We start from the raw sequence: 26,533 nt of genomic DNA, 5'->3' as shown, positions 1-26,533 counted from the left end.
GGTAGAAATATATTTAGAGTGAGATAAGACCCCTGAACAGTATAATTACAAATATTCACAACCCACATGATGTAGAGAACTATAAGAACTGCCTTGATTCCACTTTGAAGCAGTACATCTTGCAAGGATATTCCCTGGAGAAGGATTGTCCCTGCGCTATATCATGACAGAACAGACTTTTTAAAGTGACAATTCTTCTTTTTCCCTTTATGAAGGCAAGGCTCCACAATCCCCCGCCAACTTCTGACTCCTTACTTCTTTTCCCTATACCCCATAAAAAGAAATCCTTTTATCATGTACTGTCAGGATTCAGTTGCAAACCAAAACTGTTACTACTACTCTGTTTCCAACTATTAGGGTCAGCTGTGTAGCTTTAGATTTGCTTCTTTGCCCCAATCAGAGACAGGTCTAACTGTATTTTCAGTATGCACAGCTTTCAGCAGGCAATGATTTAGGTACTGGGACTTAGAGTAATAACTCAGAGGCATGTTAAGAAATTAACTATATAGAGACTTCACCTATGGAAGAGAACCATCTGCCCAAATTTAAATCATGATCATGGGTCTAAGATAACCATGACAAACTGACCTGTTGTTTGCAGATGTTAGACGACATTCTCCATGAGGCTGTATGAAAACGTTTCCATAAAGTCATTGTATACTGCATGGACAACTATAGTTTTCATCCCTTCATTGTGATCTGTTCCCCAGAATAGCATGTTGTGTGGTCTCCTGGGCTACTTACTTGGCAGTGTGCCCTTGGCCACGTTGTTTAACACTGAGTGTGACAATTTTCTCATCTGTAAAGTCAGGAAGCCTTTAGGACTTGCCCAGAGAGCTATTTGTAAAGAGCAGTACACATCTATGCTCACTAGTTGTTTTTACACGCAGGTCTCACTTTTAAAGATATATACAGATATTAGAAATAAGAAGAAAAGACAGCTTTTCACCCTTCGAGTTATAGGTATACTTCATATGTGTTTTGGGTTTTGTTTGTTTGTGGGTTTTTTTTTTTCAACTCTCTTGCATGGTAAGCAAGCCCCCTCCTGTTAAGCCACAACCTCAGCCCATACTTCCCACGCTTTTGAATGAACTGTAGGAACATCCTTCCATTTCAGTGGTATTTTTTCTCAAGTGACCATTTATTTCTGAGGAATTGCTTGAAAGTAGTCCATCCATCCTACCTTGGTCTTTCAGCAGCGCATGGTATTAATGCTCCAAGTCTCTCCACATCTGTGTCAGTTCAAGGCTTCTGACTTAGAGGTGAAAGGCTCTGTAACCATTAGCAATCACCAGCCTCGCAAGCCATTTATTTCTCCTAGGGACATATTTATTAGGCTATATGTACTGTGTAATTGAAGCCAACTTCTCTATAGCTGTAAAACCTGAACAGCTATATTCTTAATCTTCTCTGCAAGATGCCAGGTGATACAGCATGGGAACTCCTTACTCCAGATCTTGAAGTCCAGCCAGCCCTCTGCATTATAAGGGTGATGCTATTGCATAGTGACCATTAGTAGGCTTCCTAAGGAAGAATGCCTTCATCTTTCTGGGGCCAGTGGGTCTGGTCCACGTGTTCTTGGCAGCTGACACTGTGTTTGCATTGAAAAATTACTCTGCAGAGTTGATGATGGTCTTTGGCTAGAAGAAAGGGGAAAAAAATCAAACAGTTCAAACTAGAATCATTTTTCATTTTGTTTTCTGGATTTAATTTTGTGATGTATTGTGTTTGTCAGATGCATCAGTGGAAATGTACCCTGGCTCGAGCTTTGCTTTGAGTCTATGTTGACATACTTATTTAGCCTGAAACAACCTTAAAAGTCATGGTCCTTATTCAGTCAATCATCAGTCATTGCATGTAGCTGCCAGCTTCTCCGAGCCCCATGGGCAAACTCTGACTGTCCTTTGATTCCAGCCCATCCCCTCTGCTCCTTTCTTCCTGAAGGAATCGCTTTCTTTTTCGGTTCTACATGTGACAGGGTTGCCTTCCAGTGTGGTGGTTCATGCTCACCACTCTGTTATTTGGGTTTGTGAACAGCCTGGGAACCTCTCCAGGGCAAAGGTCCTAGCCCGAGTTCCTGGATCTCCCCAGCCATGCTCTGCTAGGCATATGGCAGAGCTCAGTAAATCTTGGATGGAGGAATAATCTCATGCCAGGTTCCTTCTTATGATTCGGGTCTTAGCTAAAATGCCATCTCTTCAGTGGACTACTTTGTTGACCAGAGTTTAAAGTAGCTGTTCCCAGGTCCAGCCTCTCTCTCACTGTAATTCTGCATTGTCATCAAAGAAGAAACTCCTCACGGGAATTATCTACCATGCTGTTGATTCTCTTCACAGTGTGTGAAATCAGGAGTTCAGCCCGCTCACTGCATTTTAATTCATGGCACATAGTAGGGCTTCTATGCGCTGCGGTTAAACTTGTGAGTGAATCTGTCCTAATCCCTTCCAGCCTGAGCTCTCCCTAGCATTTCAGTTTTATCTGCATGGAAGCCAGTAGAAATTAGCGTTCTCACTTAAATCTATTATATTACGTCTGTTTTCACATGTTCTCTATCAAACAAAACAAGAAAGCTAGTTGGTAAGGAATGGTATTCATGGCTTGTTTAAGAAGTGCTGGTTTTCAGACTATCATCATTTCGGCTTGGATGGAGGAGCCTAGTTCTCAGCTGTCCGTCCTACCCAGTGGTCCCTCTCTCTCGGCTCACCACCATAAACAGGCTGATGCGTTCACTAGCAGAAACAGTATTCACAGAGCAGCATCTTGCTTCTGAATGTTAGTGTTGTGGTGTGTTCTTCAATGCAGTTCCTCCCCTCACAATCATTTTCTATAGACTTCTAGACAGTTCCAAGAAAAGGAGATGTGTTCAGGGGCATGCAGAATAGTGACCTAGGGTTTGTTGAACTGCTCAAAGAAAACCCAAGTGTTTGTAGCAGGATGGCCATGTCTGGAGACACAGTGAAAGGGGAATGGAAGCCAATAATGAAGGAAGTGTCAGCCAGTGATGCTGTGCTTTTTTTCTTGTTCGTTAGATCCTCTTCGTATGTCACAGTGACTTCAGAATTCACCTTTTCAACACCCTCTGCCCAGTTTTTTTCTTCATTCTGTCAGTCAGGGAGGGTTGCCTGGGACCTCATGTCCTTTAACCCTGGAGGACACTGGGGCCGTAGAAGCCCTCTGTCACAGCAACTCCAGGATCACACATCGCTGAGCTAAAATGAAGTTTCTGCTTAGCTTCCCCAATAGCTCAGCTGAGCACTCCTATTTCTTCGCCATTTCATTCTGTCATTAGGGCAAGGACAAATGTTTATCTAGACAAAACTATGTACGCATCAGCCTGACATGGTAGTCTACTGTGTATCTCTACTGTTCAGAGGTTGAAACAGGCGGGCCGTGAGTTCGAAGCCAGCCTGAGATACATATTAAGACCTGGTCTCAAAAATAAAAAGAGAACAAAACCAAGGGCTGATGACACAGCCCAGCTGGTATAGCACTGACCTGGCGTACATGGGACCCTGGGTTCAATCCTCTTACCAGGAAGGGAAAGCGATGTGTCTGCGCTCATTTGCAGGGAAAGAAGCGATGCTTACAAGATGCAGAAGTCAGTGAGAGCCCTAGCAATTGTTCTCAAATGTGTCTTACTTTAAAAGGCGGTGCAGATTCGTGTTTAGTGTAGTATCCGTGTGTATGTGTATGTTCACAAATAAAGCTTTCCTTGTTGCAGGGGATAACAACATACATAGTAAAGGCACCTGGAACCCCCTGAGCCAAAGAAAGTGGTGTTTCTGTGTAGGACTTCCTTGCTTCCCAGATGCTTGTATAGTGTTACTTTTTCCTGTAAGTTATCTGTGCCCGGCCATTAAAGCATTTCTTCAGGAATACCATTCTTACACTTAGTAATGTGAGAGTGAGTCTGGGAGCAGAGTTTATGGCTTTGGTATTTAATGAGGGAGAGAGCACTCCCTGTTGAGGCGTTAATGGTCATGTCCCATTCACTAGATCGTTCGCCTTTTGTTTTCCCTGCTGGGAAGTGTAGAAATCCGGGTCCCAGGCTTTTCTCACTGCATGTATCACACATAGGCTCACACCTTGAGCATACACATCCCTGTAAAAGTGTTCCGGATTCTCTTAGAAGTAGCATTTGCTGCTGCCTGGGTGCTAAGAGCAGATGGCGCCATCCATCAATGCTTTCTTCTCCCACTTTGGGGAACCTTCTTACCTTGAGTGGACCATATGAGCCCACCAAGACAGGTGCTGCTTGTGCCCATATGCCTCACAAGCAGTATGTGGTGTGCTTTATAGAGCACGGTCCTCTTTCCTGCTGCCACAGGGTGCACAAAGAATGAATTTGCCTAAGCAGACCAGGGCTCTGCCATGGAGAAGGAGTCTACCCAGCACAGGGTGTTCTGCAGCTGCCTCTTTCTGGGGAAGAGCTGTGTGCCATGATTTCTAGGGCTTAGAGAATGTGTCCCCAAATGGGACCCTTTGACTGTGTTATAGGGCTTTTCCCAGCTGCTTTCAATCCTTCTGAATAGGTTTTGCTAAAATAAATTATAAATTGTAATAAGGAAGTTTGTTCCAGCATTCATATTTATTAGATTTTTAAGATTTAATGACCATATGGGCCTAACACAAATCTTTGGTTCCCCCCCACACACACACACACACTTTAAAGCAGTCAAGTGGAATTTCTTGATTTTGACTATTTAAATATTAATTTGTGGTCATAACCTACTTTGGGCTTCTATCAAAGGGTGTGGTTTTTAAAATGAAGGTTTCAGCAACTCACTGGCAGAGCAAAATAAAGGCCTTCTTACAAAGAGGTGTTCTTATTTGTTGTAAAATACAGTTTGTGGGGCCAGGCATGGTGGTCCATGCCTTTAATCCCAGCACTGGGGAGGCAGAGGCAGGCAGATCTCTGTGAGTTCAAGGCCAGCCTGGTCTACAGAGCTAGTTCCAGGGCAGCAAGGGCTACACCTAGAAACCCTGTCGGGGGGTGGGGTGGTAGATTTTTCAGGTTAGCTAGGACCTTCTGGAACATCATATGGGCAACTTCCTAGAGGAAACATACAAACATGCATCAGTCGGTTACACCAATTTCTTTCATGCTGGTTGATATTTTATTGTTAATAGTAGAAGGGCTATTAGCTAATTTTTATTTTAAAATTGCTATCTTTTTACCTCAGTGAGATCAGTAATGATGAATAATGTCCGTGATATCAGTTTGGGGACATTCACAGAAGGCACAGTGTGTCTGTATTTACTGCCTCCCTCCTGTTATACTTCATACTGTTTACACTGAGTTTGTGTTTTGGAGGTGGTTTCTGCATTGTTACCTGAAGAGAGAGCTCATTCCTTCAAAGCATGTGGAGTGCTTTGTTGGTGGATTACCCCACAAGTTATTTAGAAGTTCTGGTGGTTTTCAGTTTGCCTGTGTATTAAAATGCTGCAGTGAGCGTCTTTGTGGGTGCACCATAGGGAATCTGTGATTGTTCCTCTGTGGCAGAGAATGAAACATACCATTACCTTACAAATGGCAATCTTAAGAGAGACAGTTGGTGACTACCCAGACTGAAGTCTTACAAAGCCAGTTGGAGACTGTATAAGAAGTTTTGTGGAGGGCCAATGGATACTGATCAATCGAGTTTTATAAAAACTAACTGTCATGAAACTTGGCTTATTCCAATTAAGTATGTAAGAATTAGGAGAAAATGTGAACATACCCATGTAATAGTATATAGTTTCGAAATGTATGTAGTGATTCAGTAATACCATTTGATAAAGATTCCTTATGGACAGCCTATTGGCCAATAAAAGCACCCAATTCTTTTAAATTAAAGTCATATAAAAATTATTCAGTCCAGTCTGAAATCTGTAAGTAAATCCTCCCCTAAATCTTTTTATGTGTTAATTAACTCAGCAAAATGATTTTTTCCTGATTGAAATTGGCTAATCCTAATCATTTTTTTCATCGATGATGTCAGTCAGCCAAGGAAGGTAAAAGAACATGATGTTGGAATAGGACCAGGACAGGGTAGAGGCTCTCAGAGATTTTGTGTTATTTAATTGCCTTAACAATCCTAAAAGAGGAGCCTTGTGATTTCCATTTATTAGTGCAGAAACTAAGCTGCAAAAGACTCCAAAGTGTGACCCGCCTGCCTTTGCCTCACTTGAAACAGTGACACTCTTTCTGCTCTGTCATAATTTCTTTAAACATGTTCCTGAGGTGACTCTTACCTTGGCATCAGAAACCTTGAGAGATTTTTGTTAATACTGCAGGTTTCTGCTCCCCTGAGGTGGGTAGAGGGTGCTGGGGTTGTGCTTTTTTTTTTTTTAAAGGAAGTGTTACATTTTGAGATCTGAGACCTACTCTGTCAGACCATGGTAACCTCATTTTTGTGATGTGAGAAGCCTTGCCAGAGAGTGCCCCTAACTTCTCTGAGGACCAGTGACTCTTGCCAGGCCTCACTGGTAGTGTGGACATTAGCACTGCTCATCTGAGTGGGATCCTCCTTCCTACCCACTTCCGCTGCTTCCTGTGGTTCTTGCTGGGTTAGCATGGCTTCCCATCTGACAAGTGACTTCCCAAAGACTTGAAATTCAGTAGGCTGCATCAGAATCACTTCTCAGAGCCAAGCTGAAATGGCTGTGCAGAATCATCGCATCCCAAGTGTATCTTTGGCATTGGTGCAGATGGGATCTGCAGCTTGTGGTCTAACTCCTGCTCCAACAAGAAAAAGAAAAAGAAGTGGCAGTTGGGGGAAGTGATTACTTTTCTGACACCAGCTTGTACTTGTTTTCCTTTCTCACCTCCCTTCCCCACGCTTGTTTGGTGACAGAGTCCCCATAAGCCTGCCTCTGATGGCTGCTCATTTTCCTAGAAGTGATGAGATCACTGACTCCCTCCCTCCCGCGCCGGCCGGCCGGCCCTCCCACTAAGGACGGCGGGGTCTGCGGACAGCCCACCAGGTTCAGCCACCACCTGTCTCCTTTGCCGATCTCTTTCTCCCTTACTAGCTTTTTCTCTCGGCTTTGTGAAATTCTCCTTCTTCCTTCCAAATGGCATGCTTACCTCTCCAGAGCCCAGTCCAAGCCCCAGTCTCTTCCAGAAGCCAAGTTAGGGAGCTGCTTATATGACTGACAGATCTCAGGATGTGTGCTGATGATCCAGAGGGTATCCTAAACCAACTTGAACTTGTGCTCCTATTTTATCCTTCTCTGCTGGCGAAAGAACAGTCGGCTTTGTGTTGAGACTGAGCTCATCCAAGCTAAAGGAGGCATTTCTTTGCCTGAAATACATAGGGGAATAAAAAGACGGGAGGGGGGATATAAATTTAACCATGCTGTCCTTTAAAACTAAATATATACCCCTTTCTCTGCCCTGATTGGTCCATTTCCGTTGACAAGTGGATCGTGAGCAAAGGGAATATCCTGAACTTAATTGTAAGTTAAGTCTCTCTTAATCCAGAAGAGCATTTGAGATTCTGTCCAAGTGTTCAATTTCCCAGGCCGCTGAGGTCTGTGAATTTCTTTTCCCAGCCTCCAGGCTGCTGCAGCACAAGTCAGCATAGCTAATGCAGATAGATCTCCTGCCTCTCGCTCTCCTCCTCCCTCAGCTTTGATTCGATATGAACAGGCTGGTAACTCCGATGCTGGGGAGGAACCTGACAGAACTCTGCAGATGACTAGGTGGCCATGAAACACCTGGGGATTGTTCTTTAAGAAAAGGTAACATTTATATGCTAATGATGTCTCCTCCCCCCTCTCCTTGTTGCATTTTTTTCTAGGGCTACCAGTTCCCAAGAAGAGTCCAAAGTCGGTAAGGACTTGTCATTTACTTGGTGTTTGGGTGGGGTGGGGGGGGGTAAGGAGGGGGAGCGGGGGACCCCAGCGGAAGGAAGGTTCGCTGCCTGGTTTCACCTCACTAAATGTGTTTTAGAGTGGATGCAGGAGCCAGGAGCAGAGGCTCATTTAATTAAGTTTTGGGGATATGTTTGATACAGATGGTATTTGGGTTTGTCTTTTAACTATGCGGAGATGTGTAAGCAGGATGCAAAAGCTTTGAGGATTGAAACAATGCAGTTTGGCTTCCCTACACAAATGCTCGCAACTCCTTTGAATGGGCGAGTTTCTGAGCTGTTTCAACTTGATACAAATGCTATTGTTTCCTTTGGGGGAGGAAGAGAGAGAAAAGGCTCCACCTGCTTCTCAACTGGTGTTCGCCGGCAGCCGTTCACATGGCTACCGGCTCTCTCAGAGCTTCCTTATGCACTCAATGGTGAATTAATCACAAAACCTAAAGCCCGTGGGTTTGGAGAATTGCTATGCCTGTGTATGTCCATGCTCAGGTGGAACGGTGTTCACTGCCTGGCACTGAGAATAAGACATTTCCTTGCTGGGGAAATGTCCTTTGTTGTTTTGCTAGCTTTAGCAGCATTATGCTGCAGGTATAGGATTCTTTAAAAAAAAAAAAAAAATCAATGTTTTGCTGTCCTTTCTAATCTGGTTTCCCTGAAGATGCATTACCTACTTGGCATGCTGGCTAATAGCCTAGAGGCTATAGTGTTTTGTTTGGTTGTATGAGCTTTTACTCCCAGGGCACTAACAACAAATTAAAATGCTACTTAAAAACTCAAAATCTGTGATTGGAATGCCTGTGAAATTGAACTAGGTGGTAGAAGCTTCCCAGGTCATTAACATTAGGATTTAAAAGGGGGGCTTCCTTGTAACTTAGAAGATTTCTGAACGGGGAAATTTGTAGCTTTGTACCATCCGGAGGAGGACATTGAAAACTTTGCAGCTTCAGGCGCTGCAGCTGAATTCTTTACACCTGTCTCCAAGCATGGCAGCACCAGGCAGAAGTTTATTAAGGAGATGAGCGAGGGGAGCTTTACGCCCTCGGAAGCCCGACTCCCTAGTTCTGCAAAGAGAAAAACCTGCAGTAGTCAATGTGCTTCTGATGGCACAGGGCCGGCCGTGGCAACTGGAACACTGACTTCAGGGCTGCTTCCCATGTCAGTTTGTGTTAATGTCCAGGCAGGAAAGTGCTGCTTGGTGCCCACATTGAAACCACAGAGATGCCCAAGTGGCTGCATGTGTGCATGTGTTTATCGCCATCCCTGGGTCATCGTCAGAAACCCATTCAGCCTTCAGCCAAACGGAATGCAGCTGGAAGATGTGTCTCCCGAGCTTGAGTTAGTGTGAGCTTTCCATGACCATGCTGTGTTGATGCATGGACCTGTTTTACACACCCCACATGCTGTGGAATCCTGACCAGGAGCCACCGCTTTGCACTAATAACATGATTTCAGATATCGGGGTGTTCGCTGCTGTTTGCACCTGTGTAGGAGAGGTTTCTGTAATGTTTGTATATCATCTGGAGTAGTTCAGAATTACCTGGTGGACACCTAGTAGTATCAAGCATGTACAGAGCCCATGTTCTTGAAATCAGTTAAGAGAATTCTCTGGTAGCTTATTTTTGTAGTTGCCATGTCATTAGTGAGCAACAAGCCAATTACTTGGGTTGCATTCCTAGGGAAAAAAAGCGCTCTTAACTGCTTTGCCCACAGTCTGCTGGCTTCTAATTACCACAAGCTAAGAGGGTGGGTGCTGCTGGACCCAAGAGCTTGGAGCTTGTCCTCACCCAGGTCCTGCTCCAGGACAGGGATGGCAGCTTGCATAGCATGTTGGCACTCCGGCAGCTACTGCACATGATTAGGGGACTATCAGCCAAGGACTGCTGTTGGCAGGAGAGCATTACAAACATCTGTGATCAGTGGGGGCTTGTACAGGTGGATGGAAAGCTGTTTCCCTTTCCCTGGGTTGAATTTGGATGATGTCCTGCCAATGGGACAGATGATTATGAGATGTTTTCAGTAGAGTTGGAGGGAATCCACAGGGACGATGGGTTTCCAGGTGCTGGTTGAGCCACTCAGGTGATGACAGATAGTGTCAGTTCTGCAGGCTGCAGAAGGAAAAGTGCAGCAGTTGGACCTGGGTTGTGATCCGTGTAGATTCCACCCCAGCTCTGTGGTTTATCATCTAAACCAGGTCCTCACTATTGGTTGCCTGTTCTCCCCTCTGTACCCCGAGGTTCTGACACGCTCGGCTTCCTCTCATGATGGACAGGGTCTCTGTGTTGCCATACTTTTTCTTTCTTCTTTAATGTTTTCAATAATTAGGCAGTTGAGATTTTATTAGAGCAGAAGGGTTTAGCGTTTTAATGTTGTTCCTCCTCCTGGGTTGTCCCTATAGCTTACTCTTAATAAGAACTTAACTTGCTAGATTTAGTTTAAACGGCAAGTTTGTGGGTTTTTGTATACTCTTGCGGGATAATGGTGGTATCTTAATAATGTCTGATTAATTTAATACCTGGATTTCTACGTCACAGATTTTCTACCACATGGCAGTAAAAAAATAAGACACATTTGCTGTGGGATTTTAGACGTCTCTGGAAAACTTAAGTTGTGGCCCAACTTAATCATTCTGATTAGAAACTTAATTTTAACTGTCAGTTTATATCAAACACAGAGATCTTGTGTGGGGCCTTTAAACTCTAAATTGCACACTCAAACTTCTTGTAAGGCAGATATACCTGTGTTCCTGCTGGGTCACATCCCACCTCCCCATCCTCCCTTTGTTAATCTGTCCATTGCTTTGCCTGTTCACCAATCTTCTGTTCATTTGTCCATCCATACATTTATCCTCCACTTACTCAACCATTTATCCAGCCTTTCATTCAGCAAATTAGTAGTAAGGACTACTAAGATGGAACTTGAAATGAGACATTGGAAGTACAAATGTTTACTAACTATCTTCAGATGCTACGATAGTGCAGGTATCCAGAAACTAAGACAGAAGCTATCCCTGACTCTCAGCAACTGGAGAGAGAAATAGATACCACATCAACAGACAGAGCTGTCTAGACCCTCTCCGCCTGGGGATTAAAGTCTGGGGTACACATTGAAAGTGGATGAAGGGAGGACCACGAGCACACATTATGCTAGTCATGCCGCTGTCAGTTCCAGTGACCTGCATTGAATAGTCTCACAAAGCCCAGACCCAAGGTAGAATAAAGAACTGTGCTGAACTGTGAAATTATTTGGAGTTCTCTGGCAGACTGGGAACACCCAAAGTTTTACAAACAGTGACAAGATGGTGTCTTCAAGACAGCAATAGGAAGTTTCACTTCCATCCCCTTTACCTACAAGAGATACTGAACAACATTTCTGGAACTAGACATTAAGACATGTAAGGGGGACACGAGATCTCTTATGTGATGTATGTTTTTAGGAGACAAAAGACCTCTTAGGTCATGTATGCACTGGGGAGACATAAGACCTCTTAGATGATGATGTATGCATTGAGGAGACGGAGACACAAGATCTCTTAGATGATGATGTATGCATTGGGGAGACACAAGACCTCTTAGATGATGATGTATGCATTGGGGAGACACAAGACCTCTTAGATGATGATGTATGCATTGGGGAGACACAAGACCTCTTAGATGATGATGTATGCATTGGGGAGACACAAGACCTCTTAGATGATGATGTATGCATTGGGGAGACACAAGACCTCTTAGATGATGATGTATGCATTGGGGAGACACAAGACCTCTTAGATGATGATGTATGCATTGGGGAGACACAAGACCTCTTAGATGATGATGTATGCATTGGGGAGACACAAGACCTCTTAGATGATGATGTATGCATTGGGGAGACACAAGACCTCTTAGATGATGATGTATGCATTGGGGAGACACAAGACCTCTTAGATGATGGTGTATGCATTGGGGAGACACAAGACCTCCTAGATGATGATGTATGCATTGGGGAGACACAAGACCTCTTAGATGATGGTGTATGCATTGGGGAGACACAAGACCTCCTAGATGATGATGTATGCATTGGGGAGACACAAGACCTCTTAGATGACATATGCATTGGGTGACTCCTGCCTGAGTCGCTCTCTGTGATGCTCTCACACTGCACTCCTAGTCTTCATAGTTCCAAAGCTACCATGTAGATCTCATCAAAGCTTCTTCAGACCACAAGGAAAAGCCGTGAGAATGGTAGACGAGGAAAGGAATAGACTGACTTCAAATTGTCAATCAAATTGTCCCACCTCAGTGAACAGCACATTGGAGCCCTTAGAAGCATAGACTTTCCATTTTCCTAAATTTCTTACATCTTATGTGACTCAGATTTCATTTTTATATCCAACCAGTGTTCTCCTGCTCTTCTCCATTAATTTCCTTCACCTGTCTTTGAGAAGAAATTTGATATGGAAGCTGATAAGAGATACAGGAAAAGGCAAAAGTAAAGAGCAGCCTATGCTTTGGCCTAGACCTGGTGTTTGATTTTCACACTTCTAATGACCTTGGCCTCATACCTCAGCAGCACTTGGATCTGCTCCTATTGTCCATGAAAATCACTGCAGTGGCCTTGGGTCTTGGCAGATACATCAACTGTAAATAATTTGGCTTTAAAATGGATCAATTTGTCATTTTTAAGGCACATGAATTCTTCTCATCATCTAAGCTCCTAAGTGCTGTCTGTATTCATTTGCTCTTCCGAGCAAATATTTTCAGTTCACTTTATAAGAACCTCCATTTCTAAATCATTCTGTGAAATACTGATGAGATAAATTTTTCCCCATTTCCATTTATAAAAACCATTGCGCCTTCCCAATTTTCCTGACCTGACAGTAAGTAGGATGAGAATCATTCATTTTAGGGAGATAGGTACAATTTCATTCTAAAAGGTTTTGTGAGACAAGTTCATGGCCAAGGACTCTTAAGGAGATTTAAAATTAAGCCCATTCCTTCTTCCAAGTTGGTAGAGATTTGAGAATCAGAAATGAAATTCTTAGTTAAAAAGTATCAGCCTAGTGACAGTAGTTAGGATTGGTGATTTCTGTCTGGTTATGTGGCTTCCCAATCATTATCTCAAGCGGGAGTGTTGTTGGGGTGAATGCATTGTTTCTAAGGTGGAGATGGCGGGGGTGAGTTCTTTGTTTCTAAGGTATTTTCTTCTTCCTCCTCCTGTCTCCCACTGGACCTCTCAGCAGTGCCTATTCCTCGTCACACCCCTACCCCAGGGGAGGCTGCCTCGGGTGCAGAGCAACAAGGAACCTCAGCCTGGCCTCTCTGCTTCCTGTCCTTTCTCTACATCAGTTAACTCCTGGTTCATTCTCATTTTAGCGTCAATAGATTCTTCCTCCAAAGCTAGAAAGGAAGCCTCTCCTTACAGTGTCACATAAGGCACTTGCCGGATTCGCCTTCCAAGTTCCTGTCCAGCTCCCCATCCCCTTGCAGTGTCACACTAGCATTCATTCTGCAAACTGCAAGCTGTCCAAGCTCATTTCTATGTTAGGACTTAGCATATGCTGGGTCCATTGCCAAAATACTTTTCTATACGCCCATCCTTAAACCAGCTATCCAAAGGACATTGTGGTGCATTGTTTTAAATATATTCTGAATATCTGATTCATTTAATATCCATCTTCACATATACATTCATACTTGGGTATAAATTCCAGGCAGTTAGGTAACATCTTTTTATTTATCTGTTGTGTTTCTTAGTGTCTGGCACAGTATAAATTATCCATTTGTATTTATTGATCGAGTTGAATAAATATGTTGCAGGTGGTTGTAGGCAGGCCTTGACTGGTATCCTGTTGTTAGTGTGCTAGGTGTTTCTCTCCATCCATGCCCTGCATGCACAGGTTTCCCTTTCTTAACAGGGCTAAAGATACAGCCTTAGGGCTCCTTGTCTTAGAGCTAGTGTCTCACTTGGGGAAATGAATTGAAGGTAGCACGCATATATAACCCTAGCACTCCAGAGGCAGGAGCAGGAGAGTTTGAGTTTAGCCTGGGCTACATAGTAAAACTTTCTTTAAACACACACACACACAGACGCACACGCACACGCACACACAAAGTAAACAAAACTATAAAGAAAAACAGATGAATGGCATTCATATTGCTTGCAGATCTAAATCTGTGCTGTCTCAACTGAGAAGTAAATTTTCTTTCATGCGCAAAGCCTTCTGGTAGACAGTCAAGAAAAGCCATACAAACTGAAGGGGCAGGAAGATAGCTCAGTCAGTAAAATGATCACACAGGCATCGGGAACTCAAGCTCATTCCCTAGCATCTACATTTTTTAAAAAGTATACAGTGGTGTATGCATATAATTCTAGTACTGAGGAGGTACAGATGGCAAATGTGTTGTTTGGTTATCAGCCCACCTGGCTTTATCAAGGACCTCCAGACTTAAAAAAGGGCTGTCTCAAAACCCTGAAGTGCATGGCGCCTAAGGAACAGCACCCAAGGTTACCCTCTGGCTTCCACAAAAAATACATATGCACCTGTGTGCATACAGACCTGATCACGTGTACACACACACACACACACACACACACACACACACACACACACACACACACACCAGATTACTTTAATTTTGAGAGCCCTGTAAATCCTGCTTTTTCCTTGACCAGTTTTGGGCTCTGATAAAGGATGTCACAGAAAATGAAAAAATACTTGTGAAATGTTTGCACACATACACACAGAGCACAACTCCAAAAACCCTAAGATTCACATGATAAAATGCATCTTTAAGTTGAAGAGAAGTAGTCAGTTTTAAAAATGAACATAGAACAGAGCTAAATCTTAGCAAGGTAAAAATCCAGAAAGCTTCCAGATTACTGGACCATAGCCTTTTAGTTTGGCATCAGGTTAAACTAGTGAGTGACAGCTCTGGAGTATAGTTTTTGGAGCACGTTCTCCAAATTTTTGGATATCCCTTTGCTAGTATTTTCTGACTGAGAGGCAACATTAGATGACATTAAAGGGACTGAGAGGCCCAGTGTGACAGAGATGCAGTTTTGTTCCTTCATCCAAGTGTGCCGTCAGACTTAAATGAGCCTTTATGGCTAGGTGAGAAAGGCTGTTATAATTTGAAAAGTGGCTAAAGTGTTTTCAGGAGACTTCATCTGCATACTCCCTTTATGGCCAAGCAGCTCTCTAGTTAAACCTGAGGCTGGGTCCTCTGTGTCCTTAGTTGTTACACTAAGATGAACATCCTAGGGCCTTAGAAACCCATTTGAGCAACATGGATGATGGTGTGTGCATGACTCTTCTCGTTGGGGTGAGAAAAGTCTTGACATAAGCAGCTTAAGGGGAAACAGTTTATTTTGGCTCCTGAGCTCGGGGTGTCACTCAATCAGGGTGAAGAGGCATACTGCAGGATTGACTTAATCTCTGTCAGCAGGAGCAGGAAGTGGCTGACCACATGGTGACTGACAAGAAACAGAAAGGTCAGGCTAGACCCAGAAGGGTGTTGTCATCTTCAAGGGCCATCCCAGGATACCCGCTTCTGGTAGCTTCCCAAAGGCTCCACACCTTCCCACACCACCACCAGCTGGGGACCATGTGCTCAAACCCTTGGCTCTGTGGGTGCCACTCACTGGGCACAAAACCAGTGGGCACGTTATACAGCAGAAATGCCCAACACTGCACCAGACTCTCAGTGGGACAGGGAGGAAAAGTGATCTAGTGTAAGAGGTTAAAGTTTGGTTTTCAGGGACAGGGACCCAAGAAGTCAGTAGGACACACACTGCAAAGCACCCCCTGAAACAGCTACCTATGAATGCTCTTCCAGGTATACTGTGGCATGCAGGCCTAGAGGGTGGGGGTGTTAAGTGTCTTCAAATGGAGACTGACACATTCAGGAGTAGAGACTTATTTCAGCTGTGAAATGAACTCAGTGTTGCTGGGCTTATTCCACAATCAGGCATCTGCCACTCTTTTAAGGAAGAAAAATAGGGTTAGCATTTGAAAGGGAGTGTGTGGTTCTCCAGGCAAACTCAGCTCCTATATTGAGTGATTTGGTTTTATATTTAGAATATCCCCTTAACAGCATAAAAGTCATAGTCCATATTAATTCTGTTTACTAAAGTTCACTTCAAGATGGAAATAGCCTTTAATTCTCTTATTGTAAGATGTTACCTGTTGTTAGAAAATATATATGTGTGTGTGTGTGTGTGTGTGTGTATAAATATATGTACACACACACATATATATACATATATATATATATATATATATATATATATATATATACATATACAGCACTGAAAAGTATAAAACTTAAAAGAAGAAACTACCCATAGTATCGGGGTTTTTTCTAAACATTGTGCCGTATGTCCACACCAACAATGGGCCGATGTTATGCAAGTTTTGTGATTGGGAGCTTGTAAGAGAGACACAGAGGGAGCTTGTAAGAGAGACACAGATGAGATGTGTACATTCAAGAGAGAACTGGTGCTGTTCTTGCCCTCAACATCTCCAGCATGTCGCCCAAGGAAGGGTCAGGATAGGCATTGCTTTTCAGGGCATGATATGAGGCCAAGAGAGCTGACGTCCATGTAGGGAAGGACCTTAAAAGGTGGCGGAGTGCCTATTTCAGGTCCCAGAAATGCTTGTCTATCCAGCACTGAGCTAAGTCCATTAACACCTGAAGAGAGAAAGGGTGAAGTGGTGGTGTGTTTGCCCTGTGCTTCCCTTGGCATCTTCGTTAGTGGGTGCCACCCCTTTGCATGGGAGTGAGCTAGGCCTCTCAACGTGCTAATAGCCTGTGGATCTTTTCCAAAACCTATAGTCAGGTTTCTAGCAGGCAAGATCTCAACTCAGCCTAGGAGTTGAGAGATGGCCGTCAATAACGCTTGCCGTGCAAATATGAAAACCTAGGTTATATTCTCAGAACCCACAGAAAACGCCAGGCATAGCAGCCCGTGCTTGTTATTCCAGAAAGGTGAAATGGGAGGTGGAGACAAGGCTCTCAGGGGCTCGCTGGCTAACTAGCCTGCTTGGTGAACTCAAGGCCAATGAGAGACTCTGTCTCAAAAAAAAGTGGTAGGTTGCCTTCTGCATTCTGTGTGTGTGTGTGTGTGTGTGTGTGTGTGTGTGTGTGTGTGTGTGTGTGTGTATGAATGCACATGTCCCCACACATGAACATACACAGGCAAAAGGGACAAAGCAAATCTGTTCTTTTTGGACTCTCTTCATCTACTGATTTCTAAACAAGGACGAAAAGGGAAAGGACCATGGTCATTTCCAACAAGGAGTGAAAGATGGAGGACACTGAGGGGAGAGCAAGGGGGATTGATGATAGCCTCTGGTGGCAGAGCTCCAGGGGACCAGAACACACACAGTCGGGTTCTTATAAACCTCTTTAAAAACAGCTCTGCACTGTGCTTAATAGAGGATGCAGACGTCCCCCACCTGAAGTTAAGTAACATGGTAACTTTTGCAAATGAGAACTCCAGCATTGCATTCGCAGGGGTGAAACCCTTACCAGGGTTTTTGCTTGTGCTCTCTGTCAAGTCAGGGAATATTTCATCCAGTGTACGTCTGTGCTGGGCTGGTTTCAGTGATCAGGAACTTGACTCTGCCTTTGAAGTCGAAGTTCCCCTTTGAAAAGTACTTAAACTTTGGTCAAGTTACCAGGCTGGGAAGGCTGACCCTGCAGAGCAACACATACATGTACTTCAAGTTTGCTCTTCATTTTTTCAATTCACGGTAGTCTCGGTAATTCAAGAGGTAGAAAGCACTGCCTTTAGAACTGATTGACTAAAAATTGTAGACGCTCTTGGTTCTCTGCAGTGAGTACCAGAGCACTGTGCTGCCCGGTGTGACTCCCTAATGCTCTGCCACAGTCCCTGCTGGAACAGGGCTGGAGGAAACCTGCAGAGCGGAGCAGGCATTTTATTATTAAGAGATACAGCATATGGAGCCCCACATAGCATTTGTAGCCCTGATTGTATTGCTTACAGGTATTACAGACTTACATCTAAAACACTTAGGATATTTTGAGTCACATATTTTTGTCAAGAACTGAGGGTGCTGGGATAGATGCATCTTACAATAAATAAACCCAGTGTATCTTCCCGAGAGCTTACAATGAAAATCAGATTTGTCTCCCACTACAGTCCAGAGAGCAGCATGGGTATGGTTATGTCTCTGTCTAGTCCGCCCCTCTGTCTTCCTGCCAATCATCTAAGGATTTATCTGCATTCAGCACTTGCTGTAGAAGCCAGAGTGTCATTTTAAGTGTGTGTGTGTGTGTGTGTGTGTGTGTGTGTGTGTGTGTGTGTGTGTGTGTGTACAGAAATGCTGAGCAAAGGCAGGCTGGGGAGAGGTACCCACTGGAGAAACAACAGTCATCTTCCTTTCTTGGCCCTCTCACTTGCTTTCTTACAGCAGCCACTGGAGAGGAAAGACAGCCAGAACAGCTCCCAGCACAGTGTCTCCAGCCACCGGAGCCTGCACACGGCATCCCCGAGTCACAGCACACAGGTGCTCCCCGAGTACCCACCCGCAGACGCCCCTGCTCCAGATCAGACCGACAGCTCTGGGCAGAAAAAACCAGATCCTTTTAAAATCTGGGCCCAGTCCAGGAGCATGTATGAAAACCGACGTGAGTAAAACCTGGGTTCCTGCTCTCCCAGGCCCTTCCCAGTGCGCTAGCCTCCTCTTAATAAAAGAGGCCTGGGGTATCCAGTGGATAAAGGTAAAGAGGATGGAAAGCCACAGCTTCCTAGAACAGGTAGAACTCCCTGGTTGTCTGCATAGGCTAGATGATGTCTCCAGCTTGAGGAAGCACGGGTAAAAATGGATGCTTTTCTCTCTGGTTCAAAGAAGTGGTTGGTAAGAGCCTCTGTCTTTTAATCCTTTCCCGGGTGGAGAATGTGGCCTGCTCTGTACTCCTGCCTGATGAAGCTGCTCCGACACACAACAGTATAACTGTGACTGTGGGTTCATGAGAAGAGGTCAGGTACTTTCTTTGTGGCCTTGTGGTTCTTAAAAATACTGGTGATACCAGTCTTTGCAAACATTTCCCTCAAAAAGAAGAAGGAAAAAAAACCCACAGAGAATGATTGTAGCTTAATTATCTATACAGTAGTTAGGTGTGTTGTTTTATTAAGATCAACTTGGAGAGATGGACCTCAGAACTTTCCGGATCTTAAACACCTAAGAACTCCTCCTTATTTCCCTTCTCTCCTTTTAATGAAGGGATTCCTGGGGACATTCACCATCAGTTGTCTTTGTTATTTTACCAATGCCAGGCCCTAAAACGCCCCAAGCTTAGCAGACGCTATTGGCTCTTTTGGGGTCTTTGCCGTCACTAACATTTTCTTTCTGAGTTGGCTGGTTCGTATGCCCAGCCATAGAATGAAGTACAGTGTGTTAGGAGGAAAGACATATTCTATTGATGACCTGGGAGAAGCTGAGAGAGAAAACAGCATTGCTGTGCCTGGCCACTGGGGGAACTTAGAACAGGCTTTGTTCCTAACCACCCCGATGTCACCGCTGTGGAGATTGGTAGCTCAGAGACTATGGAGAGGCTAAGGGCTCTTCCTCCTCTCAACAACCACTCTGACTTGGCTCTTCAGCATACCTGGCTGTCTGAAGGGTGTTTGGGAAGACTTCCCTTGTTCTGTGACTCGGATAAGGAAGGGAGTAAGGCCAGCAGCCCTGAGAAGGAAAGCTGACCAAACTCTTAGGTAGAACTCGACATTCAGGGGGCACAGGAGGGTCTCTTGCTGATTAGCAGCTGTCAGAGGTCCCTTGAAGTACCACACCATCAGAGTAAAACACTGGCCCATTAGATAGCCTGTTGTACCCGTGGAGGCTCACCATGCTGACAAAAGCCAGCTAATTTGGAAATGGACTCCCCCGACTCCCAGGAAGACAGCACTGAAGTCCTTTGGAAGCCAGGCTGAAGGAAATCTACAAATGCAGCAAATATTAACTACAAAGTTGAGCATCCTATATCAAAAAATGCTCGCGAGGGGAAATGCTTCCAATTTCAATTTTGAAATATTTGCATATTTGTAATGAGATAGTCTGAGGACGGGACCCGAGTCTGAATTTCAAATCTGTTTATGTTTCTTACATCTCTTACACACAAAGCCAGAAAGTCATTTTAGGCCATATTTGCAGTGATTTTATCTGTAAATATAAATTTTATGGTATGGAGTTTTCTTCTTATGGTGTTATATCAATACTTAAAAAGCTTTGGGTTTTATAGCATGTGAGGTTTTCAGAATCAGGGACACCCAACTATTACAAACCTGGGCTTCATACCAGGAATACCCTCTAACTGTAGTGATTTCTCTTTAAAACACCCTGAAGGAATGCCTCCCAGTTTCGAATGTTCCATAGTCCCTTCACATTGCTCTCTAACCATGTGGCTTCTTCAATCAATGACCCAACTTCAGGGGATGTTGAGTGATTGCTTTATTGACCATGCTCCTGCTTTCTTCAGTCCAGTACACATTATGATTGAGTTTTCCATGTTCCAATCCTTTTGTGATCAAATAAATCATTCCCTGAAGTACTGGCGGGACCTCCTGGATTGACAGGACACTTCAAGCACGGACGTGCTCAATGGTAGGCTCGTCCACCCTAAAGCAACAATAGTTCTTGGGATTTGGATATTTTAGTTCAACTTTTAGGAAAGTTTTCACCAGGAAAAGAAACTGGACTATCCAGCATAAGCACTATAAGCTGATTGCTGTAAGCTTTGACATTGCTCCATGCGGTCACAATGACATGTTTGGAATGGTTCCCTTTTTGTCCCTTTGCTTTCTTAGCATCTAAGCGATCAGATATAGCCCCACAGTGAGAATCAATGGAGGTTCTGTAATTGAGTGATAGGAACAGCCTAATGGCTGTTAAGATCGGCATAGATTTTTTTTCTTCTCTACTAAATGAGGATAATGATGACCCTCCCCTGGCTCCACCTCCAGTAATTACTGTGTCTCCAGCACAGCTTTTCTTCTTCCCATGGTGCCCACTGATGAACCTATAGCAATCTTGTCTTTGAATTACCTACCATTTTATTTAATCTCAAATTCATTTCTCCCATTGCAATAAGTTATTTTGTATGTTGTCTTTTAAGAACATTCTTTAAAAAAAAAAAAAAAAAGAGTAGCCTTGATGGATGGAATTCCCTCCCCATCCTTTGATGATAAAATAAGCAAATACTGAAGGAAAATTGAAGTAAGTCACAGTACATTAATTATACATATTATTCCCTTTGTGCTGAAAATACCTTTTCCTTCTTATTGAACTTCATTGTTAAGGGCAGTGTAAAGATGAACACACAGCTGACCACTTTCCCTTACATGTTCTAGGTGTTTCACAAAATACCATCCTCTCAATTTGGCTCTCTGCCAAAACCGCAGTGTCAAAAATGATTTAATCTGAGTTACAGAAGTGTTAATGAATCCCTTTGAAGGATTTCAATGTTAATTAAAGACTTGAAGTCCTTTCAATAAGCCGCCTTGCCTGTTTTGTATTTTCTCTAGATAACATGCCAGTTGGATCCATGTCTTTAAAAGTGACATGATTGGTCTTATTAGCAGATGTTCACACAGTCACCTCGTGCACAGCAGCCTTTACTACAAAGGAAACTCCAAAGCTTATAAATAAAGTTTGTGCCTGTTTGTGGTCTAGCTTGCGAAGAAAGCAGCCGAAGCCGTCATTTTAACCATTATAAAGCTGTCCTCTGGGGGGTCATGCTTACAAGTCTTACACCAGGATTGTAGGATCATTATAACCATTTCTGTCTGTGTGTTCGTTCAGATTCAACAGATTCCATGATTGTATCTCAAACATAAGACTATTCTGGTTTGAAATACCTAGAATTCACCAGGGCATGCCTCGTTCTAAGAATGGATTCTCTCAGGAACCGACACTCCCCTAAGCAAGTGCTGTTGTGGAGTGCTAACATACACGTCCATGTTCTCACAAGGCAATGAGGGTTTAGACAGCCTTCTCTAGTTCATGATGTGACTGAAATGAGGTCACTCAAGAATGTGGTTAGAGTCTAATTAAGCATCAGGAGCCTACGGTGGTAATGGAAGTCACAGGAAACTCTCAGTGTTCAATTAGATTTTTGACAAGTAAAGCACCAGGAAAAAAAGAAAGTGAAAAACAGAACCCAACTGTGGTCCTTTCAAGTCCATAGCAGTCAGGACCTTTATTGTGGAGCTGAATTGCACATCCCTTATCAGTCACGACTAAATTCAAATGAACCAAGAGCGAGTGTATGTTGAGCTTTACACAACTGTGAAATTGCTGTTCCAGCCATGTCGCCTTCGCCTGCATCAGGACTGAGCAAGGGTGAAAGAGACAGAGAGATCAGTTCCACGAGTTTTGGAGAATGTCAGAGTAAGGATCTGCCGCACACGTTTGTGTCTCCATTATCATTGCTCCTGTTTGATGTTCCCATCTGTCCGGGGAGAAGCCCACAGAAATGAGGGAAGATAAAAGTCCATGCAGTGATGTTTTTAGGCTTGTTTTGGCTGAGCATAAAGCAAACACAAGATGAGATTAGGAAGTGATGTGTGTGCTCTCAGAATCTGTAGATGCATTGTGTGTCTGGAGCAGTGGAGACACCAGGGCCTGGTGACCCCACTCTCACTAAATATCAAGGAAAGTCATTCGGCTACTTTCTTAAGTGACCACTACCAATACCAGAAGCAGATGAACTGCGGTGGCGATTGTCCCCTAGGTGAGGATCTAAGATGCAGACGGCTGGATCAGAGCTGTAACTTCTGCACGACTGGCCTCACTGAAGTGACAGTAATAATAAGAAATGTGACAGTAATGTCAGAAAAATGGCCCCACCTTGCTGCCCTCTAAAATACAATTCTTCTGAAAGTAGAGAGTGAAACATTTGGGGGAACTAATTTCAAAATCTCAGCACTTATATCAAGAAGTAGTACCATAGGAGATAAAATTTTGACTACCATAGTATATTTCAATACCAATTCATTAACCGAGGCTATATTTATTTGAGTAAATGGTATTTAGTTGGTGAAAGGGTAAAATTGTTAATATGCTAAAAGTTAAGTAGCCGAAGGCTTTCTTTGTCACGTGTCTGTGTTGGTGTTTATATCTGTGTTTCCTGACTCATTGTGAGTGTATGTATATCCCAGTTGTCACGGGGCACCTTTCTTTTCAACAGAAAACTCTTTAAATAAATTTTCCAGTTGATTCTTGAAAGGAAGAAAAACTTTTTTCCTGTGGCCTAACTTGGGTGATTGACCTAAATCTGTTGGGTCTCCTCCATATACCATGATAGCTGACACCTCATTGCAACATAAGGCAGAATGTACTACTTTTTTTTTTTGCCCCTGTAGGATGGACAAAAGATACTGTGTTAAAGTGATGCAGAGAAAAATGAGTGATGCAGAGAAAAATGGGTCTGGGCTGAAGGCGACTGCAGAGGCCCTTTAATTGCTCTTGGAAAGCTCTTATGCTCAGCAGACATCAGATTGACTCTGCCAGCACCCATGTATACCAGCTGAAAATCACCAGTGGTCTTTTGGGGTGCTAGTTTCCTTCCCTGGGTAAACCAAAAGGCAGAACACCCTCTGATTTAGTTATTTCAATGAGGCACTTCACAGCATGCATCATTTACCAAGCTACTCAAACAGGAATTAATGAATATATTTATATAAATGTGTTCAAGGAAACATTAGTCTCCAAATGTTTCTGTAGGAGTCCCATGATGTAGCCAGGTTCATCTTTCCTGGCATTTTACAAGCTAGCCTCAGCATTTTTAATATAAAAGGTTGTATACAAACATCCAAAATCTATTCTGAGTCCTCTGCCTTATACCCATTCATTTTGTTTCCCTTGGATTATTCATTTACTATGCATCTTAGGCTATAGGCAAATCACTGAAAAGCAACAATAACCCCCAATGTGAAATCTAAACTACCATTTTTGTCTTTCCTATTCTATCGCACAAAACGGTGAAGATGGGAATTAAAGTTTCAGGCCTAGATACTCCTACAGCCCAAAATACAATTAATAAAGCAAATAACAAAGAATGTGGAACAGTAATTTAATGCCCCCTTTAGGATTCACTGCAACTAAATTATATGCATTCTCTTTAACTAAAAGTTATATCTCTTTATAGACTATAAAACACCTTGTATGTACATTAAAGTACTCCATAAGAATAAAGGGAAAGCAAGCCTTTTATTATCTCAGTGAGGTAACAGTGCAGTTATATAGAATGACTTCATGCACGACAGGCATTTTCTTCTGGAATTTACTGAGGGCTTCGTTTTAAAGCACTAGACCATTACTGAGTGTTAGACAAAATAGGAACTTATTGGGTAATAAGATAATGCACGTTCAGATACCATAGGCAAATTAAGGGAAAAGCTGTAATTTAGTAATGAGATACAGTTAATTGTTCAGAAGTTGCTGTCACCACTTGACCCTAAGGGTCTAGAAATGTGACAACTCTGGGATATTAGTACTGAAATCATATTAAGCTCTATGTTTTGTAATGGTGCCAAGGTTCAAACCCAAGACCTGAAGAAGGATAGGCAAACAGTTTCCACTGAGCTGTGCGCCCCACAGCCCTTGAGAGTAATTTTGTTTTTCTCACAAAACTGATCTCATATTAAATTACTGGTGTCAGTGGTCTTGATTATGCTAGAGAAGAAGAATATGATTAAAAATAAATTAGGAATTCTTTTTAGCCAAAGCCATAATACTTGTCCTCTCAATCAAATGACAAGTCATTTAAAGGAACTTTCAAATCCATAGCGCCCACTTCTCCTCTGGGGAGAGTCCCTCTGTGTGATTTTTTTCGTGGATACTTGCTGGGTAGTGCAGCCCACAGTGACTCAGTTTGATTCCTGTTGGAGCGATGCTGGGGAGAGAGGTGCTTGCTGACTCCTGGCGTAGCTGTCGTGAGCTAAACTGGGAATTACCAGGCAGCCTGAGTCTCTTGGGGAACTGCAGAGCTCAACTTTCCTACCGCTTCCTTGTGCCCACTGCCCTGTGCCCTGTCGCCTACCCATGACCTTTTCTGTGGTTGCCTGTGCTGGGGAGCTTTTATCTGTGCATGCATCATCCATCATGGTCCTGTAATTGTGTCCTTTTTAGACACATAATCCCCTTTATTAATGAAATAATCTCTTTCCCTTCTTCTCTGCAGTTCCAGATTATCAGGAACAGGACATCTTCCTTTGGAGAAAAGAGACCGGATTTGGATTTAGGATTCTGGGTGGAAATGAGCCAGGGGAACCTGTGAGTCTTTTATCTGCTTCTCTCCCTTGTGCTATTTGCTAAGACTTCAAAGCAAAGTGGTGGCAATTGACAGATCACCAGGAGAGGAGTCCTGCTAGTTGGGGCCCTGGCTCTTTCATCTTGAGAAGTATGGATCTCGCACTTCCTCTTGTGGAGCTGCGTTTGTTTGTTTGTTTATTTGTCTTAAAGAAGAAGGGAAGTCATATTTTCTAAAGCTTTTGTGTGTGGTGGGGGTTGCAACAGTGAGGCCCCCCACCAAGAAGGAAAACAGAAGGCAGAGCAGACAGTAGCCTCAGCCCTGTAGTCAGTTCTGTGGTATCTGTAGCAAGTAGAGGGGTGTGTGTGTGTGTGTGTGTGTGTGTGTGTGTGTGTGTGTGTGTGTGTGTGTGTGTGTGTGGAAACTGTAGGAGTCAGTTCTGTGGTATCTGTAGCAAGTAGAGGGGTGTGTGTGTGTGTGTGTATGTAGAAACTGTAGGGGTCTGAATAGTAAGTAGCTAGAGCACAGAGAGAACTTCCTTAGGCAGCACTGTGGCTCAAGAAAACAGCACCCTATCCTTAAATAATGGAAAAAGAACCCTGAACAGTGACCAATAAACACTGAATCTCCTCCCTGGGCCTCAGTTTCTTAGAGTCAGTTATTTCACACCACACGGTCCTTTGAAAGGAAAACAAAAGAGAAGTGTAGTTGATGCCTTTGGAACAAAACATATCATTCATCGAGCAGTTACTGTGTGTGACGTGCTATACTAAAAACCTTTAACATATAATATCTCCTTTAGCCAGAATGTATCCCTGTTTTTCAAACCAGAAAATAAAAGCTCCAGAAAGGTTAATGAACCGGCCCAAGGTCCCAGAGCGAGTGTAGATGCAAGGCTGATAAGGCCCAACTCCTCCATCTCTTCAGCCACTGTTTTGTTCATGCCCCTCATAAACCCTAAATGCCATATGAAGAGAACAATAACATTGTTGTCTACTGAGAAGACAGAGCACACACCAAATTTAAACTCACATTTGGTGAATGGCAGAACAGCAAGACATCGAATAAAAATGTTCCTCTGCCTTCTAGTGCTGAAAGATGGCAGAAATGGGAATATCAGGCCAGAATTTGCTTCATTCTCCCCTTCATTTTATGTTTAGTGAGGTGCCCTACTGCTAAGCAGACAGTACTAGACAATTAAGAAACTAAGTATTGATGTACTTAGCAGGGCTCAGTGAGAGTGGGGTTCTTGGGTAGACAGGGAAAGAGGAAAGGCCTTATAAGTGAGAAAATAAAGTGCCCATTTCTCTGGAGTGGAAGAAGAAAAACGACATGATTGACAGGCCACAGATAATAGCTATGTCAGAGAGCCATACAAGAAATAGTTATTCTTCCCACTTCTTAAAAACTGCTACAGTACCT

At 43.4% G+C, this 26,533-nt stretch overlaps 1 protein-coding gene across 33 annotated transcripts in view; it reads left to right on the top strand.

Moving 5' to 3' along the window:
- Positions 1 to 26,533, top strand: part of Magi1 (membrane associated guanylate kinase, WW and PDZ domain containing 1) — a 656,033-nt gene that overhangs the window by 604,593 nt on the left and 24,907 nt on the right. For 20 of the 33 annotated variants that reach the window (XM_052721671.1, XM_052721659.1, XM_052721663.1 and 17 more), the window contains 4 exons: positions 7,785 to 7,816; positions 18,271 to 18,487; positions 22,165 to 22,248; positions 25,043 to 25,134. In XM_052721671.1, coding sequence (XP_052577631.1) covers positions 7,785 to 7,816; positions 18,271 to 18,487; positions 22,165 to 22,248; positions 25,043 to 25,134 — 425 coding nt within the window. The remainder of the gene's footprint in view (positions 1 to 7,784; positions 7,817 to 18,270; positions 18,488 to 22,164; positions 22,249 to 25,042; positions 25,135 to 26,533) is intronic. The other 13 variants (XM_052721668.1, XM_052721662.1, XM_052721661.1 and 10 more) reach the window with 3 other exon arrangements.

This window comes from Peromyscus californicus, unplaced genomic scaffold, assembly GCF_007827085.1.
Source record: "Peromyscus californicus insignis strain IS unplaced genomic scaffold, ASM782708v3 Scaffold_6__1_contigs__length_162567912, whole genome shotgun sequence".
NCBI classification, from domain to species: Eukaryota; Metazoa; Chordata; class Mammalia; order Rodentia; family Cricetidae; genus Peromyscus; species Peromyscus californicus.
This window is presented reverse-complemented; position numbering and strand designations above follow the sequence as displayed.